At 39.6% G+C, this 16,094-nt stretch overlaps 1 protein-coding gene across 1 annotated transcript in view; it reads left to right on the top strand.

Moving 5' to 3' along the window:
* Positions 1 to 11,249: 11,249 nt before the first annotated feature.
* The window catches only part of GABRR3 (gamma-aminobutyric acid type A receptor subunit rho3), a 47,004-nt gene continuing 42,159 nt past the window's right edge, over positions 11,250 to 16,094 (top strand). Inside the window, exon 1 of the mRNA XM_019967357.2 lies at positions 11,250 to 11,374. Coding sequence (XP_019822916.2) covers positions 11,250 to 11,374 — 125 coding nt within the window. The remainder of the gene's footprint in view (positions 11,375 to 16,094) is intronic.

Below are 16,094 nucleotides of genomic sequence, written 5' to 3'. Positions count from 1 at the left end.
AACTCAAAAGCCTCTTGATGAAAGTGAAAGAGGAGAGTGAAAAAGTTGGCTTAAAGCTCAACATTCAGAAAATGAAGATCATGGCATCTGGTCCCATCCCTTAATGGCAAATAGATGGGGAAACAGTGGAAACAGTGTCAGACTTTATTTTTCTGGGCTCCAAAATCACTACAGATGGTGACTGCAGCCATGAAATTAAAAGACGCTTACTCCTTGGAAGGAAAGTTATGACCAACCTAGATAGTATATTGAAAAGCAGAGACATTACTTTGCCAACAAAGATCCGTCTAGTCAAGGCTATGGTTTTTCCTGTGGTCATGTATGGATGTGAGAGTTGGACTATGAAGAAAGCTGAGTGCCGAAGAATTGATGCTTTTGAACTGTGGTGTTGGAGAAGACTCTTGAGAGTTCCTTGGACAGCAAGGAGATCCAACCAATCCATTCTGAAGGAGATCAGTCCTGGGATTTCTTTGTAAGGAATGATGCTAAAGCTGTGACTCCAGTACTTTGGCCACCTCATGCGAAGAGTTGACTCATTGGAAAAGACTCTGATGCTGGGAGGGATTGGGGGCAGGAGAAGAAGGGGACAACAGAGGATGAGATGGCTGGATGGCATCACCAACTCGATGGATATGTGTTTGAGTAAACTCTGGGAGGTGGTGATGGACAGGGAGGCCTGGCATGCTGCGATTCATGGGGTGGCAAAGAGGGGGACACGACTGAGTGACTGAACTGAACTGAACTGAAGCAAAGGTAACCAAGCTGAAAAGGCTATATACTCTCTAATTACAACTAGATGATACCATGGAAAAGGCAAAACAAGGGAGACAGTAAAAAGATGAGAAGCTGCTAGTGTTTGAGTGAAGAGGGATGACTACATGGAACACAGAGGATTTTTAGGGCAGTGAAAATATTCTGTGTGATACCCTAGTGACAGATATATGTCGTTATACATTTGTCCAAACCCATAGAGTGTACAACATAAAAAGTGAAAGCCCATGTAAACTGTGGGCTTTGGGTGATTATGATGGATCAGTGTAGGTTCATCAGTTGTAACAAATGTACCACTTTGGTGTAGGATGTTGATAATGGTAGAGGGGCTATACATGTATAGGGCAGAGGGTAAATGGAGGTTCTTTACCCTCCAGTTCTCAGTTTTGTTCTGAACAATTTTCTTCTCTTTAAAAACTGTCTTACTTAAAAACGAAAGAGGAAAAAGTTCTGGAGATGACTGGATGGTTGCATAATAATTTGAATATACTTAATACATACCTAACTGTTTCCTGAAAAATTATTACAATGGTCAGTTTTAGGTTGTGTATTTTCCCACAATTTGTTAATTGAGGAAAAAATTAATTCTCTCTGCATATACTAGTGATGTATAATTGGAAGTCAAAAATTTTAAAACCAATGCCATTTATAATAACTCCCAAAACATGAAATACTTGAGTCTAAAAAAATATGTTCAAAATGTAGATGCTGAAAACTGTACAACACTATTGAAAGAAGTCATAAAAGACCTAAGTAGAGGCAAACCATGCTCCATAATTGGAAGATTCAACATAAAATGTCTATTCTCACCAAACTGACCTACATACATATTTAATGCAATGCTAATCAAAATCCTAGCAGAATTTTGTAGAAAACTGACCCCAAGGTGTATAAAAAAAGAATAAAGGAACTAGAATAACTAAAGAGCTTTGAATAAGAAAAATAAAGTTGGAGGATTTTAAGATTTATTTACTCTAAAGTTACTGATAAGACACTGTTTGCAAAGGTGTAGTAACATAGGCCAATGTAACATAATAGGTTTTCTCCTAGAGGCAATAGGAAGTCATTTTAAGCGGAGAAAAGATGTTAGAAAAGAAGTATCACCACAGAAAGTTTGCAACTGCATATAGAAGAGAGGAAAGTAGAAAGGCTTGAGACAAGGAGACTGACTGAAGTATTTATTTATGTTAGAGGAAAACAGTCTAATGGCACTGGAAAGACAAGGGAACTTCTCTTTAAAAGTTTTGAAGAAAAAAAAAATTCAATCTTGAAAAGATAGGGGTCAAACATGAGTTTGAAATTTCAACACTGGGAGACTGGGAGAATGGTGGTAGTTTTGATCAAAGTCATGATGTTGGAAATGCAAAGACTACATTAATAGAGATGAATAAGATTGGCAGTTAACATTAATTATTTTATTGTGTTTTCAACGAAATTGTACTAAACACATGGTATTATCCCATCAGTTTTGATTGTAATCTTAAGAGATAGGTCCAGTGATGCAACCCCTGATTGACATAGGAGCTAACTGACTCAGACAAAACACCAAACCATCGCCAGTGTTCACACATCTAGTAAGTGGAAGAATTAGGATTTGCTCCTCAGAAATCTGTTGCCAAAGTTCACATTCTTAACCACTATATTTGATTGTCTCCTCAGGGATTTAAAAAAATCATCTAAATCCATCTGCATAATGAATATAGAAAAGGAAATAGAAGCCCAGAGAGGTTAAGAAGCTTTCTAAAAGTCATACAGTAAGTGCCACGTCCCATCCCAGAGCCAAATCTCCTAGTTCGTTATCTCTTGTGTCTTCAATGCATCACTCGTGACAGCACTTTATTTTGATGGAAAACTTTTTTATTGAAGTATAGTTGATTTTCAATGTTGTGTTATTTTCTGGTATACAGCAAAGTGATTCAGCCTATATATAGGCTCTCTTTTTTTTTTCAGATTCTTTTGCATTATAATTTATTACAAGGTATTGAATATAGCTCCCTTTGCTATATGGTAGGACCTTGTTGTTTATCTACTTTATTTATAGGAGTTTATGTCTGCTAATTTCAAACTCCTAGTTTATACAACCCCCCCCCCTTGCCTTTCCTCTTTGGTGTAAGTTTGTTTTCTATGCTCGTGAGTCTGTTCATGTTTTGTAAATAAGTTCATTTGTATCATCTTTTTAGATTTCACATATAAGTGATGTCATATGATATTTTTCTTTCCCTGGAAAGTTTCTTTTTCCAGTGTTCACCTCTATAGCCTACTGTTGCCAGAGATAAAAAGAAATGCTGTTTTTATATCTATAAAAAAATTCTTTAAAATACGCTCAATGTTCAATCTCCATACAAGGTAAATAATTGCATCTTACTCAATAACAAGAATTTTCTTTTTGCTTGAATCATTTGGCATTATATTATTCATCGTTTCATTTAATTTTTTTCCATGTAGTACTAATATTTATTTTTTTTCTAATTTTATTTTATTTTTAAACTTTACATAATTGTATTAGTTTTGCCAAATATCAAAATGAATTTTATAGTATCTTAATTTAAGGGACTGTTAAACAGTATTGTGTAGTCTATGCTGCCATCTTGTGGTAATTTTGTATTATTACACTATGACTAAGATCATTTTCCTCTCACCCACTTTCCACTAATGCGGAATCCCCGCTCCCATCCCTCTTGATTCTGTAACTCAGGAATAAAATGAGAGGGGAATGAAAGAGGCAGTTGGACGGAAAGAAATTCCATCCAGGCTCTGGTCGTTCGGGGAAACGCAAGAGACACCACCTTTCCTGAGTGAGCAGATTTTTTTGGAGGAATAACAAGTGCCACCTAGTGGCTGCTCTTGGCATAGCCATGTTATATTATAAAATATCAGTATTTCCAATATACCAAAGAAAAATAAAGCGAAAGCAAATGAAAAAAATAAGCAAAATTGTGTGCTTAATCTCTCCAGTCTTAGTTTCCTCATATATAAAAAAGAGAAATACTTGGATAAATGATCTCCAACAGCCTTTCCATATCATATTTTATAACTCTAGTTTCTCACTCAAGATATTTTGCCTACCTGGCATCATGCAGACACAGTGGGGCATTTCTGGGGGCCTGGAATTGTTTATTGTTGTTGTCATATGCTTTTGATTCAATATAAATAAGACTTCCACTTTCCTTGTGTTTTCTATTTGTAAGCAAAATAGCTGCATACCCCAAGATGAATAATGATGACACAGCCATGCTATCCGAGTGTTCTTCTGGCTTCCTGCCAAAGGAATGTAAACTAGCCGGTATCCTCAAGGCGGAAGCAGAGTGGACAGGAGGCAGTACATGTGAGGGAGAGCTTAAACCATTACAAAAATCTCCACTGACCCTGTGATTGATTTTGTTCCCTGGTAGTTACCTCTTTCCAATGTCGACAGATGTGGTTTTCTATTTTTTTTTTTTTTTTTCTTAAGAAGCTTACTGGGTTTGCAAAGAAAGCACTAAAGGGATAAGGAGCAGATTCAACAACAACAGAGACAGATGTTTTGCTGTAATTGAATTGAAACCCTAAGACCTTCTGTAGGCCAACTCTTTGTAGCCTAGGCCATCGCCTCGTTTTTATTTTTATGCAAACTTAAATTCAAACTGACAGCATTTAAACTTTTTATTTCTCCCTTAACGTTGATGTTGATATGCAGAGTTATTTTTAGCAAAGATGATTTAATAAAGAGGTCAGATGGACTTGCGTCATTTCTACAGTGTGGAGGGGGGCACGTAGGGCACCCTGATATGACTAAGTGGTGGTGAGGAGGTATATGACCTGCCAGATATTTCTTTTTTTTTTTTTTCTGCCAGATATTTCTGAAAAACATGTGCTCCCCAGAAGCTCCAGTGCTGACCTGACAGGTGGGTAAGTTCTACTTTAGTGCTTCATTCATTTAAGACGAAGTACTGCTTTAAGAACTCTCCTGTTAGTGGCTTCCCCAACGGCTCAGCAGGTAAAGAATCCACTTGCAATGCAGGAGACACAGGAGACTCCAGTTCAATTCCTGGGTTGGGAAGATCCCCGGAGAAGGTATTGGCAACCCACTCTAGTATTCTTGCCTGAAAAATCCCATGGACAGAGGATCCTGGCAGGCTGTAGTCCAATGAGTCACAGAGTTGGGTATGACTGAATGATTAAGCACAAGCACAGTGCCTGGCTTACCCTTCACTGGCTACCAGTATTTCATTATGAACTTAAAAGTTTAATAGTCATCAAAAATAGGGGCCTCACTGGTGGTGCAGTGGTTAAGAATTCTGCCAATGAACGGGACACAGGTTCGATCCCTGGTCCAGGAAGATCACACATGCCAAGGGGCAACTAAGCCCACGAGTCTGAGCTGCGGGCCACTGAGCCTGCGCTGCATCTACCAAGTTCACGTGCTGCAACTACGGAAGCCCACATGCCCAGAGCCCGTGCCCCACAAGAGAAGCCAGCACAAGGAGAAGCCCTGGCTCACTGCAACTAGAGAAAAGCCAGAGCAGCAGTGAAGACCCATCGCAGCCAAAAATAAATAAACAAACAAGTAAAATTGTACAAAAGTAGTCTCAAGATGCTGGGACCTAGACTTTTGATAAAGAGGGCATGTAAAGCACAGATAAACCTATAAATCAGAATTTGCCAGCTGAGTGCTCTGGAGGAGCACTTTTTTTTTTTTTTTTTTTTAGGAATATTAGGAGAAGGCAATGGCACCCCACTCCAGTACTCTTGCCTGGAAAATCCCATGGATGGAGGAGCCTGGTGGGCTGCAGTCCATGGGGTCGCTAAGAGTCGGACACGACTGGATGACTTCACTTTCACTTTTCATTTTCATGCATTGGAGAAGGAAATGGCAACCCACTCCACTGTTCTTGCCTGGAGAATCCCAGGGACGGGGGAGCCTGGTGGGCTGCCATCTCTGGGGTCACACAGAGTCGGACAGGACTGAAGCGACTTAGCAGCAGCAGCAGCATCAGGGGATCTGGTGGATTTTTTTTTTTTTTTTTTTTTTTTTGAGGAGATTTAAGGTCAACCATGTTTGGGAAACACTGAATTCAGCAGAACTAAACAGACTTTTTACTGATGCTTTTAATGCAGCAAATATTTACTAAACACTGATTATATGCCAAAAATGGTTAGAAGTGCTTAGGATACCCCAGGGAACAAAACAGACACCGGATGCTTCCTTGTAGAGCTTACATTCTAGCAGGATTAGATGAATAATGAACAGTAAATATAATAAGTAAATTGTGTAAGACATGTTAAGTGGAGTATATGGTAGATTGGTAACAAGTTTTGGAGAAAAGGGAGCAGACTGTGTTGTTTTTTTTTTAAGGAGGTTAGGGTGTGCTTCATTGAATAAATGACATTTGACATTTGATTTAAATATGTTAAAGGAGTTAGATAGATTCTTGTGTATAGAGTGGGTCAGGCAAGGATGACAACCCGTGCAAAGACCCTGCCGTGTGAGTGTGTTTGGTATGTTGGAGGAACAGCAAAGAAACCAGAGTTTGTGGAACAGCCTGGGTGGGTGGAGCGGACAGTGGAGAAGCCAGAAGGCAGAAGGAGTGGGGAGTTGTAGATTACCTAGCCTTCATAAAGACTTTCAAACAGAAGAAAAGGAGCCATGGCAGAGTTTTAAAGAGAGGAGTAGCTTGATCTGACTTTTATTCTTAAAAGATATAGATCAATGGAATAAAATAGAAAGCCCAGAGATAAATCCACGCACATATGGACACCTTATCTTTGACAACGGAGGCAAGAATATACAATGGATTAAAGACAATCTCTTTAACAAGTGGTGCTGGGAAATCTGGTCAACCACTTGTAAAAGAATGAAACTAGACCACTTTCTAACACCATACACCAAAATAAATTCAAAATGGATTAAAGATCTAAACGTAAGACCAGAAACTATAAAACTCCTAGAGGAGAACATAGGCAAAACACTCTCTGACATACATCACAGCAGGATCCTCTATGACCCACCTCCCAGAATATTGGAAATAAAAGCAAAAATAAACAAATGGGACCTAATTAACTTTAAAAGCTTCTGCACATCAAAGGAAACTATTAGCAAGGTGAAAAGACAGCCTTCAGAATGGGAGAAAATAATAGCAAATGAAGCAACTGACAAACAACTAATCTCAAAAATATACAAGCAACTCCTACAGCTCAACTCCAGAAAAATAAACGACCCAATCAAAAAATGGGCCAAAGAACTAAATAGACATTTCTCCAAAGAAGACATACAGATGGCTAACAAACACATGAAAAGATGCTCAACATCACTCATTATCAGAGAAATGCAAATCAAAACCACTATGAGGTACCATTTCACACCAGTCAGAATGGCTGCGATCCAAAAGTCTACAAATAATAAATGCTGGAGAGGGTGTGGAGAAAAGGGAACCCTCTTACACTGTTGGTGGGAATGCAAACTAGTACAGCCACTATGGAGAACAGTGTGGAGATTCCTTAAAAAACTGGAAATAGAACTGCCTTATGATCCAGCAATCCCACTGCTGGGCATACACACTGAGGAAACCAGAAGGGAAAGAGACACGTGTACCCCAATGTTCATCGCAGCACTGTTTATAATAGCCAGGACATGGAAGCAACCTAGATGTCCATCAGCAGACGAATGGATAAGAAAGCTATGGTACATATACACAATGGAGTATTACTCAGCCATTAAAAAGAATACATTTGAAGCAGTTCTAATGAGGTGGATGAAACTGGAGCCTATTATACAGAGTGAAGTAAGCCAGAAGGAAAAACATAAATACAGTATACTAACGCATATATATGGAATTTAGAAAGATGGTAACAATAACCCGGTGTAACAAGACAGCAAAAGAGACACTGATGTATAGAACAGTCTTATGGACTCTGTGGGAGAGGGAGAGGGTGGGAAGATTTGGGAGAATGGCATTGAAACATGTAAAATATCATGTAAGAAACGAGTTGCCAGTCCAGGTTCGATACACGATACTGGATGCTTGGGGCTAGTGCACTGGGACGGCCCAGAGGGATGGTATGGGGAGGGAGGAGGGAGGAGGGTTCAGGGTGGGGAACACATGTATACCTGTGGCGGATTCATTTTGATATTTGGCAAAACTAATACAGTTATGTAAAGTTTAAAAATAAAAAAAAATTAAAAAAAAAAAAAAGATCCCTGGTTGCTGTGCTGAGAAGTAACTGAAACAAGGCAAGGGGAGAGGCAAGGAGACAAAGCACCACTGCAAACATTCAAGCAAAGGATAAAGATGGTTAACAGGCCAGGGCGGCCGCTGAGCAGCAAGTGAGAAGTCCCTGGATCCTGTATGTGTTCTTAAGGTGGATTGGACAAGGAATGTCAAGAAGGGACATTGTTGTTATCAGCTGAGACAGAGAAGGCTGTAGGTGAGCTAGGGGGGGAGGGGTATTAACAAGCCTACTTTTGGATGCGTTGAGCTTGAGATACTTATCAGAAGTCCAAGTACAAACATTAAGCATGCAGTTGGTGGCTCAGATGGTAAAGAATCTGCCTGCTATGCAGGAGATCTGGGTTCTATCCCTGAGTCAGGAAGATCCTCTGGAGAAGGGAATGGCAACCCACTCCAGTATTCTTGCCTGGAGAATTCCATGAACAGAGGACCCTGGCAGGCTACAGACCATGGGGTCACAAAGAGTCAGACACAACTGAGCCACACATGCATACACATCATTCTCAAAACCTTGAAACTGGCTGAGCTCACAAGAGGAGTACTAAAGGAAGGAGGAGTACTAAAGTACTGAGCATAGAACCACTCGAGTACTGTGAAATCTGATAGAGGAAGGGGGATCAAATAATAGAACCAAGAAGGAATAACCAAGATGTAAGAAAAAACAAGCAAGTCCAGAAAAGCAGAGGGCAGGTGAAGAAAAGATTTCAAGTAGGAGGGAGAAATCAGGTGTGTCACTGTTTCCAACAGATCCAGTAAGATAAGCAGAGACTAGACCATTGAAATCACATCCTCCTGGTTGCTGTAGGACCAGAGCACTTTCACTGACCCATGTGATGTGAACTGTGAATCCCCAGCCTGGACTTGGGGTTGGAAAATTACACCCAGTGGTCTGTATTCATCCCGCCAAATGGTTTTTACAGTGTTTAATTGAGGGGTGGGGGAGGGACAGATTTCATGAGAACATGAAAACACTATGAAATTTAAATATCAGTGTCAACAAGCAAGTTTTACTGCTACACAGACACACACACACACCAAAAAAAAAAAAAAAAAAGTGTTTTCCACACTCACTTAGCACAGAATGTTTTTTTCACAAAACATAGCCAAGAATTGCTTTAGAAAGTACTTATGTAGATAATGGTACTTAACAAAGACAACAGGCTCAGGGAGTTGTGAGTGCTAGGATCAAGAGCCAGGGCCCTGGATCTCATGAGATCACAAACTTTGACCATGATGACATCCTTCAGCAGCCAAAGTGACAGCCGCTTACGAGCAGTAGCTTCCATGTCCTGGCTATTGTAAACAGTACTTCAATGAACACTGGGGTGCTTGTGTCTTTTTTAATTATGGTTTTCTCAGGGCATACGCCCAGTATTAGTGTTGATGTAATGCAGAGACCACCAGAGCACTGGAAAGCGATTATCCTCCAATTAAAGAAAAAGACAGAATACGTACACTTTGAGGGGAAAAAAACCAAAAAACCAGCAACTTTTCTCACGTTTCTCCTATTGACTGGCTGTTTGCAGAAGAAGAAAGCTTACTGGCCCAGAAATACATGAAAAAAATTGCTCAAACTTCTTTAGCCACTAGGGAAATTAAAATTAAACCTAAAAGATCGATTGGGTAACATGTAGAAACCTGATTATATTAAAGTCAAAAAAGATTTTAAGAAACGAGAGCTTTCATTCACTGTTAGTGAGGCTGTAAATTGGTGCAACCATTGTGAGCGTTCTGGTAGTCTCCTATAAATTTGAAGATGTGAAAATTGTTCATCCTAGAGGCTTTACTCCTAGGTATTTATCCTAAAGAAACTGGTACGTATGAACACAAGAAAATATTGACCAAAATTCACTGCAGAATTGCTTATAATAGATTATTTATCATAGGAAAATAAGAAATAATGTCCATCAGCAAAAGAATAAATAAAGTGTTAATTATCCACACATTGACGTATTAATTGACACTTAAAAATGAATTGACTAGGACTACATATATCGACATAATAAATCTAAGCATAATGTGGAGAGAAAAAGTATGTTGCAGATATAAAGGCATAATTTAACACCATTTTTATAAAGTTTTCTGAAATGTGCAAAAAAATGGTAGATTATTTATGAATATATATAAAAGCATAACTGTATACAGTGATAAACACTAAATAGGGGATGAAGGGAAAAGTAAAGATTTATTACTTTATTCTGTATATTTGTAATATTTATAATATTTTATACTAAACACATACTTTAAAGAGGAAATACTTGCCCCCAAAAACATAGGAGGTGTTAATACATGGGCTAAGAGAAGAGGAAACCCAAGTCAGAATAAGCAGAATCAAGCAATAACACAAGATATGCAGTGTCAAGGAGACAAATTAATTTGAGGAAATTTAACAATTTCCTTCACACTGTATTCCTGGGAAGAAAACAGCGTTCTTTTTCAGTCCTAGTAAACAGTCGGCCATCACTGACTTGCTCACCTTTTATTTTCCAGTTGAAGAAACTGAATTTCACCATCATACCCATGCAATGGCACTTTGCATTATAGAGGGACTACTTCTACTCAGTATGTGCGAAGTATCTTTAGCCTCCTATGTGGCCATAATGTAACATAATTCCTTACCCCCTACCCAAGGCTAATTTCTCCTCTTATTTATCTGGCTGCTTACCATATTAAACCTTAAATTGAACCACTTGATTGATATCAATGGAATAAACCATCATCTTAAAATATGATTATTTATTTGACAAAATAATCATTGAATTTTTTTTGTACTCTGGCAATCTGTACACATTTGGAGAGGGAAAGATTCCTTTCTGGATTAAACTAATCATCTTTGTTCTCATTAAGCATATTATTTGCTGAGTCGCTAAATATATTCAAATGATATTGTGTTGGATTAAGGGGACTTAAAGCCTAACCTCACTTCTTTGTCTGCGTACGACTGCCACTGCGAGTTTATTGAGTCCAGAATCAAGCATCCCACTAAGAACCTTCCCTGCAAAGAGGGACTAGAGGATGGGAACTGAAAAGGAAAAAAAATCTGCTTTGTTTCTCTTGAATGGCTGATGATCCAGACAGATGTTTGCCTCTAAATGATGTCAATCCACTTAACCTACTAAAACAAAGGACACAGCCCTGAAAGCAATGTCTCTCTTTCTTCCTTGATACCTTTTTACCTGGGACCCTAATTACTTTTAAAAGGACACGTGAAGAAGCAGTATTGATAACAGTATTGGTTGTATCCATCCACATTTCTTTCTTTTGGAAGAGATGATCCTGGCTTCCCAGTTGGTCTTCTTCACCTGCATCTGGATCACACTGATGCCAAATGCTTCTGCTGTTGCTGAAATCAAGACGCCCCACCCACGCTGCTCCTCTTCAATGGAACAGACTCGGTAAGACAGCCATACTATAGTCCCAATTTCTCTCACCAGCTGCCTCAGACCTATAAGGAATATATCTTTAATGGTAGCACACATTTGTGGCAGTGATTGTCCCTAGAGAGAGTGCGCACTCATCAAAATAAATCACTTCTGGTTATCATAGAAAGAACAGAATCTGGGGTCCATGCTGGCATTTACGTGCTTAATTTTATTCAAAGTAGTTAAAGGGCTCTTGTATGAGTCTTCTCTCAGGGATTGTATTTCTCCAATGAGCAATGCATTTATTATTAATAATGACATGAGTTTAATGTTCCATCAAAAATTTTGGAGTGGAAATTAGTCTAAGTACCGATTTCTGATGTCAAGTACTTGCAGAGTGTATATAGCTCTGTATATTGATGAGACAGTACTGAAAGGCATCAAAACCATTCGTTGTTTTTCAAGATTCATTTTCCATTTGGAAAATCATCTTTAAAATATCATCCTGAATGTCAATACATTGTCATTATTATCCTATCATCAATAATCAGGGTATATTTGGACCTACTAGTGACGGGGCATAGCTCTCTACTAAAATGACCAGTTCATCTGATTTGCCTGGGGCTCCATGGTCTTTCAGAGAAGGAAATGGCAACCCACTCCAGTACTTTTGCCTGGAAAATCCCATGGATGGAGGAGCCTGGTGGGCTGCAGTCCATGGGGTCACTCAGAGTCAGACACGACTGAGCCACCTCACTTTCACTTTTCACTTTCATGAATTGGAAAAGGAAACGGCAACCCACTCCATTGTTCTTGCCTAGAGAATCCAAGGGACGGGGGAGCCTGGTGGGCTGCCGTCTATGGGGTCGCACAGAGTCGGACATGACTGAAGCGACTTAGCAGCCATGGTCTTTAGCGCTTGAAGTCCTAGGGACCCCCTCAGTCTCAGACAAACTAGAACAACTAGTCACCGTAGTACACAGGTAATGCTTCCCTAGTGACTCAGTGGTAAAGAATCTGCCTGCAATGCAGGAGACTCAGGAGATAAGAGTTCGATCCATGGGTCAGGAGGATCCCCTGGAGAAAGAAATGGCAACCCACGCCAGTATTCTTGCCTGGGAAATCCCATGGACAGAGAACCCTGGGGGCTGCAGTCCATGGAGTTACAAAGAATCAGACACAAGTGAGCAACAGAGCATGCATGCAGCCCAGTGCAATGCCTAATACCACCCAGGTAACTTTAATAACCAGTGAATAACCTCCTGTCCTAGAGAAAGTCTTTCCTTTTCCCCAAGTGCAAGATTCCCAAAAAGACCCAGTAGGAGAAATTGAGGAATGAAAGTGAGTGAGATCACCCAGCCAACCTTGGTGACATATGTTTCAGCCAGATTGACCTCACATTTTGAATATTTATGAAGCACTCACTATAAGATTAGGAACGAGAACATAAAAATTTAATATATCCTTCTGAAGCCTCAGGTTTAATGACCAAAAACAAAAGCACTGTGGGGGAGTGGGGAGGAGTGGTTGCTAGAGTCCTGATTCCTGCTCTGCTCTTAGAAATCAAAAACCATCTCCCACACTTCCCTTCCAGACTTGGCTTCCACACTCAGATCTACGATGTTATGAAGTCTTGTCCCGTTTAAACACTTTCTGTCTTCCCCGGGGCAGTTAGGCAAGCAATATTTAGGAAATGTGAGACTATCCAACCAGGATGTGTGCTTTTTTCAGGCTACTTATAACATCTAATATATTTTAGTAGTGTATTGTATCTAATTTTGAAACAAATGGAGATTTCTTAAAATATCCTCTGTGACTTAAACAGTAGGGGGTTTGCCCAGTTTGTTTGGTGGATGTGTATATAAGAAGGGAGATAGTCATAGGGACTCACCAGCCCACTATTGGTGGGAGAACTGCTGGAGAAAAATCTGCCATGTGTATTTTGTAGGTGTCATTTAATGGACAAGAAGAAAACATCTTTCTTTGCGGTGGTGTGAGAATTCTCTCTTATGTTAAGTGTCTCATTTTTAGACTCCAGTTAAATGAAGAGGGAACCCTGAGCTTTCTACTCTATGGGGCCAAGAATACTTGTTTTCACTTCTCTATATCCTAAGTGATAAGCCACAATATGATTCATTAAAATTTATACCTACCTCTTTTGTTCTTCAAAGAAAAATCCTCTAGGACTCTAGGGATGGCATAAAATACACACCCTGGTTCAGAAGCAGCCACTTAAGATGAAAGCCATGCATTTCCCCAGTGAACAGAGTAATGCAGCCAGCCAGCTTTTGAGCTGTCATTCAGCACCCTCTCAGGCAGATTTTAAGGCATTTTGACAAAAATACAGAAATTACTACGTAAGACAGTTTATAGAGTAAGGTACCCAGGATAATTTAGACCTTAGTATATGAATAAACGCTGTGAGGTTCTTTACCCCACACATGATCTGATTATCAATAATTAAATAAGTAATGAATTAATAATCCACTCTGTCATAAGTTCAGTTCAGTTCATTTCAGTCACTCAGTCATGTCAAACTCTGCAACCCCATGGACTGCAGCACACCAGGCTTCCCTGTCTATCACCAATTCCCGGAGCTTGCTCAAACTCATGTCCATCGAGTCAGTAATGCCACTCATAATGCAAGAGAACTAATAGAATGAACGTGGAAAGAAGACTTGATCTTTCTTTGAAAATTAGAAAGTATATTTGTATAAATTAGGTCACATTTATGTACATTATTTTGAGCCAGTTTTCTTACAGTCAGGCAGTTTATCCTTAAATAGGCTATTAACTATTTACATTCAGAATATAATTTTGCTTTTTGCCCAAAGACTCCCTTTTTTAGCCAAATACTTTAAAAATCTTTCATCCAAAGATTCATCCCTTTATTTCTTAAAAACAGAGTAGGGGAGAGGAGGAGTTGGTGAATAAATTAGGTATGGCAGGGGAAAATGTTCCTGTTTGGCCTAGAGGAGAGATCTGGCTCCCCAGTGATGCAAACAAGATTAGGCATCCAGACTTACTGAATATTTGTTCATCCTTTCAGCAATTGTATTGAGTGCCTTCTGTAATGACAAATATTGGGTTGGGAGTTAAGAAGAATATACTGTCTCAGCCTTAAGAGTAATCAGCAGAGTGCCCAGTTGCTGTGTAAATCAGCTTGCAAGAGCCAGTTGTGAAATTTTAAGGCTGCTAAAAATAAACTTATTAAAAATTAACTTATATAGACATACAATTAAATAACTTATTTTTAATGAAAGTAATAAATACTTAAAGTTCACCATTTCCTAACTACTTTACTACATGTTACTATCATGTATTGTTCTCCACTATTTATATCTATTTATGTCTGGAAGAAATACTACACTATACAGTAATATATTATGCTGTGTTATTGTTCTTCAGTCACTCAGTCATGTCCAACTCTTTGCAACCCCATGGACTGCAGCACGCCAGGCTTCCCTGTCCTTCACTATCTCCTGGAGTTTGCTCAAATTCATGTCCACTGAGTCAATGATGGCATCTAACCATCTCATCCTCTGTTATCCCCCTTCTCCTCCTGCACTCAATGTAGTATAGTACATACTACATGGTATAGTGTAACTGTATATGGTATACTAGTACTATATATACTATATACTAGTATATAGTATCGGAGAAGGCGATGGCACCCCACTTCAGTACTCTTGCCTGGAAAATCCTATGGATGGAGGAACCTGGTGGGCTACAGTCCATGGGGTCGCTAAGAGTCGGACATGACTGAGCGACTTCACTTTCACTTTTCACTTTCATGCATTGGAGAAGGAAATGGCAACCCACTCCAGTGTTCTTGCCTGGAGAATCCCAGGGATGGGGGAGTCTGGTGGGCTGCCGTCTATGGGGTCGCACAGAGTCAGACACGACTGAAGCGACTTAGCAGCAGCAGCAGCAGCAGTATGTAGTATAGTGTGGTATATACTATGTAGTGTACAATTATATAGTATAATATACTACTGTATAGGTAGTATTGTGTATTACACTAATATAGAATACTATTTTATCATATAAACTGTAGTATACTACCATACACAAAACTTATATTACATTGTATTGTATTGTACTATACTATACTATGGGCTACACACTTCTCTGTCATATCCATAGCTTGAAATCAGCTATGATGACAGTATGGAAATCAGCAAACACTACAAACAGGGCTTTTTTTCCTGGAGTCTCTTGTTAAACATTTACTAGCACATCGAGAACCTAATGTAGAAGCCAAGAGTGTCCTGCTGCTGCTGCTGCTGCTAAGTCACTTCAGTCGTGTCTGACTCTGTTCGACCCCATAGATGACAGCCCACCAGGCTCCCCCATCCCTGGGATTCTCCAGGCAAGAACACTGGAGTGGGTTGCCATTTCCTTCTCCAATGCATGAAAGTGAAAAGTGAAAGTGAAGTCACTCAGTCGTGTCCGACTCTTAGCGACCCCATGGACTGCAGCCCACCAGGCTCCTCCGCCCATGGGATTTTCCAGGCAAGAGGACTGGAGTGTCCTAGAGATTGCCAATTCAAACTGCTTGGAGGTAAGATAGAAGTGACTGGCAGAGACTGAGGCAATTATAGGCTCAATGTTCCTCTGGGGGCAGAGGCTGGTCAGGTTGACTTTTCTTCTTGGAAGAGAAGTTCAGCCCGGTGTCACTAGATTTCCTGATTTTTCAAAAGAAGAATTCAGATTTTCATGCAAAATTTTCTAATTTAATACAAAAGTTTTC

This window comes from Bos indicus, chromosome 1 (genome assembly GCF_029378745.1).
Source record: "Bos indicus isolate NIAB-ARS_2022 breed Sahiwal x Tharparkar chromosome 1, NIAB-ARS_B.indTharparkar_mat_pri_1.0, whole genome shotgun sequence".
Classification (NCBI taxonomy): Eukaryota; Metazoa; Chordata; class Mammalia; order Artiodactyla; family Bovidae; genus Bos; species Bos indicus.
This window is presented reverse-complemented; position numbering and strand designations above follow the sequence as displayed.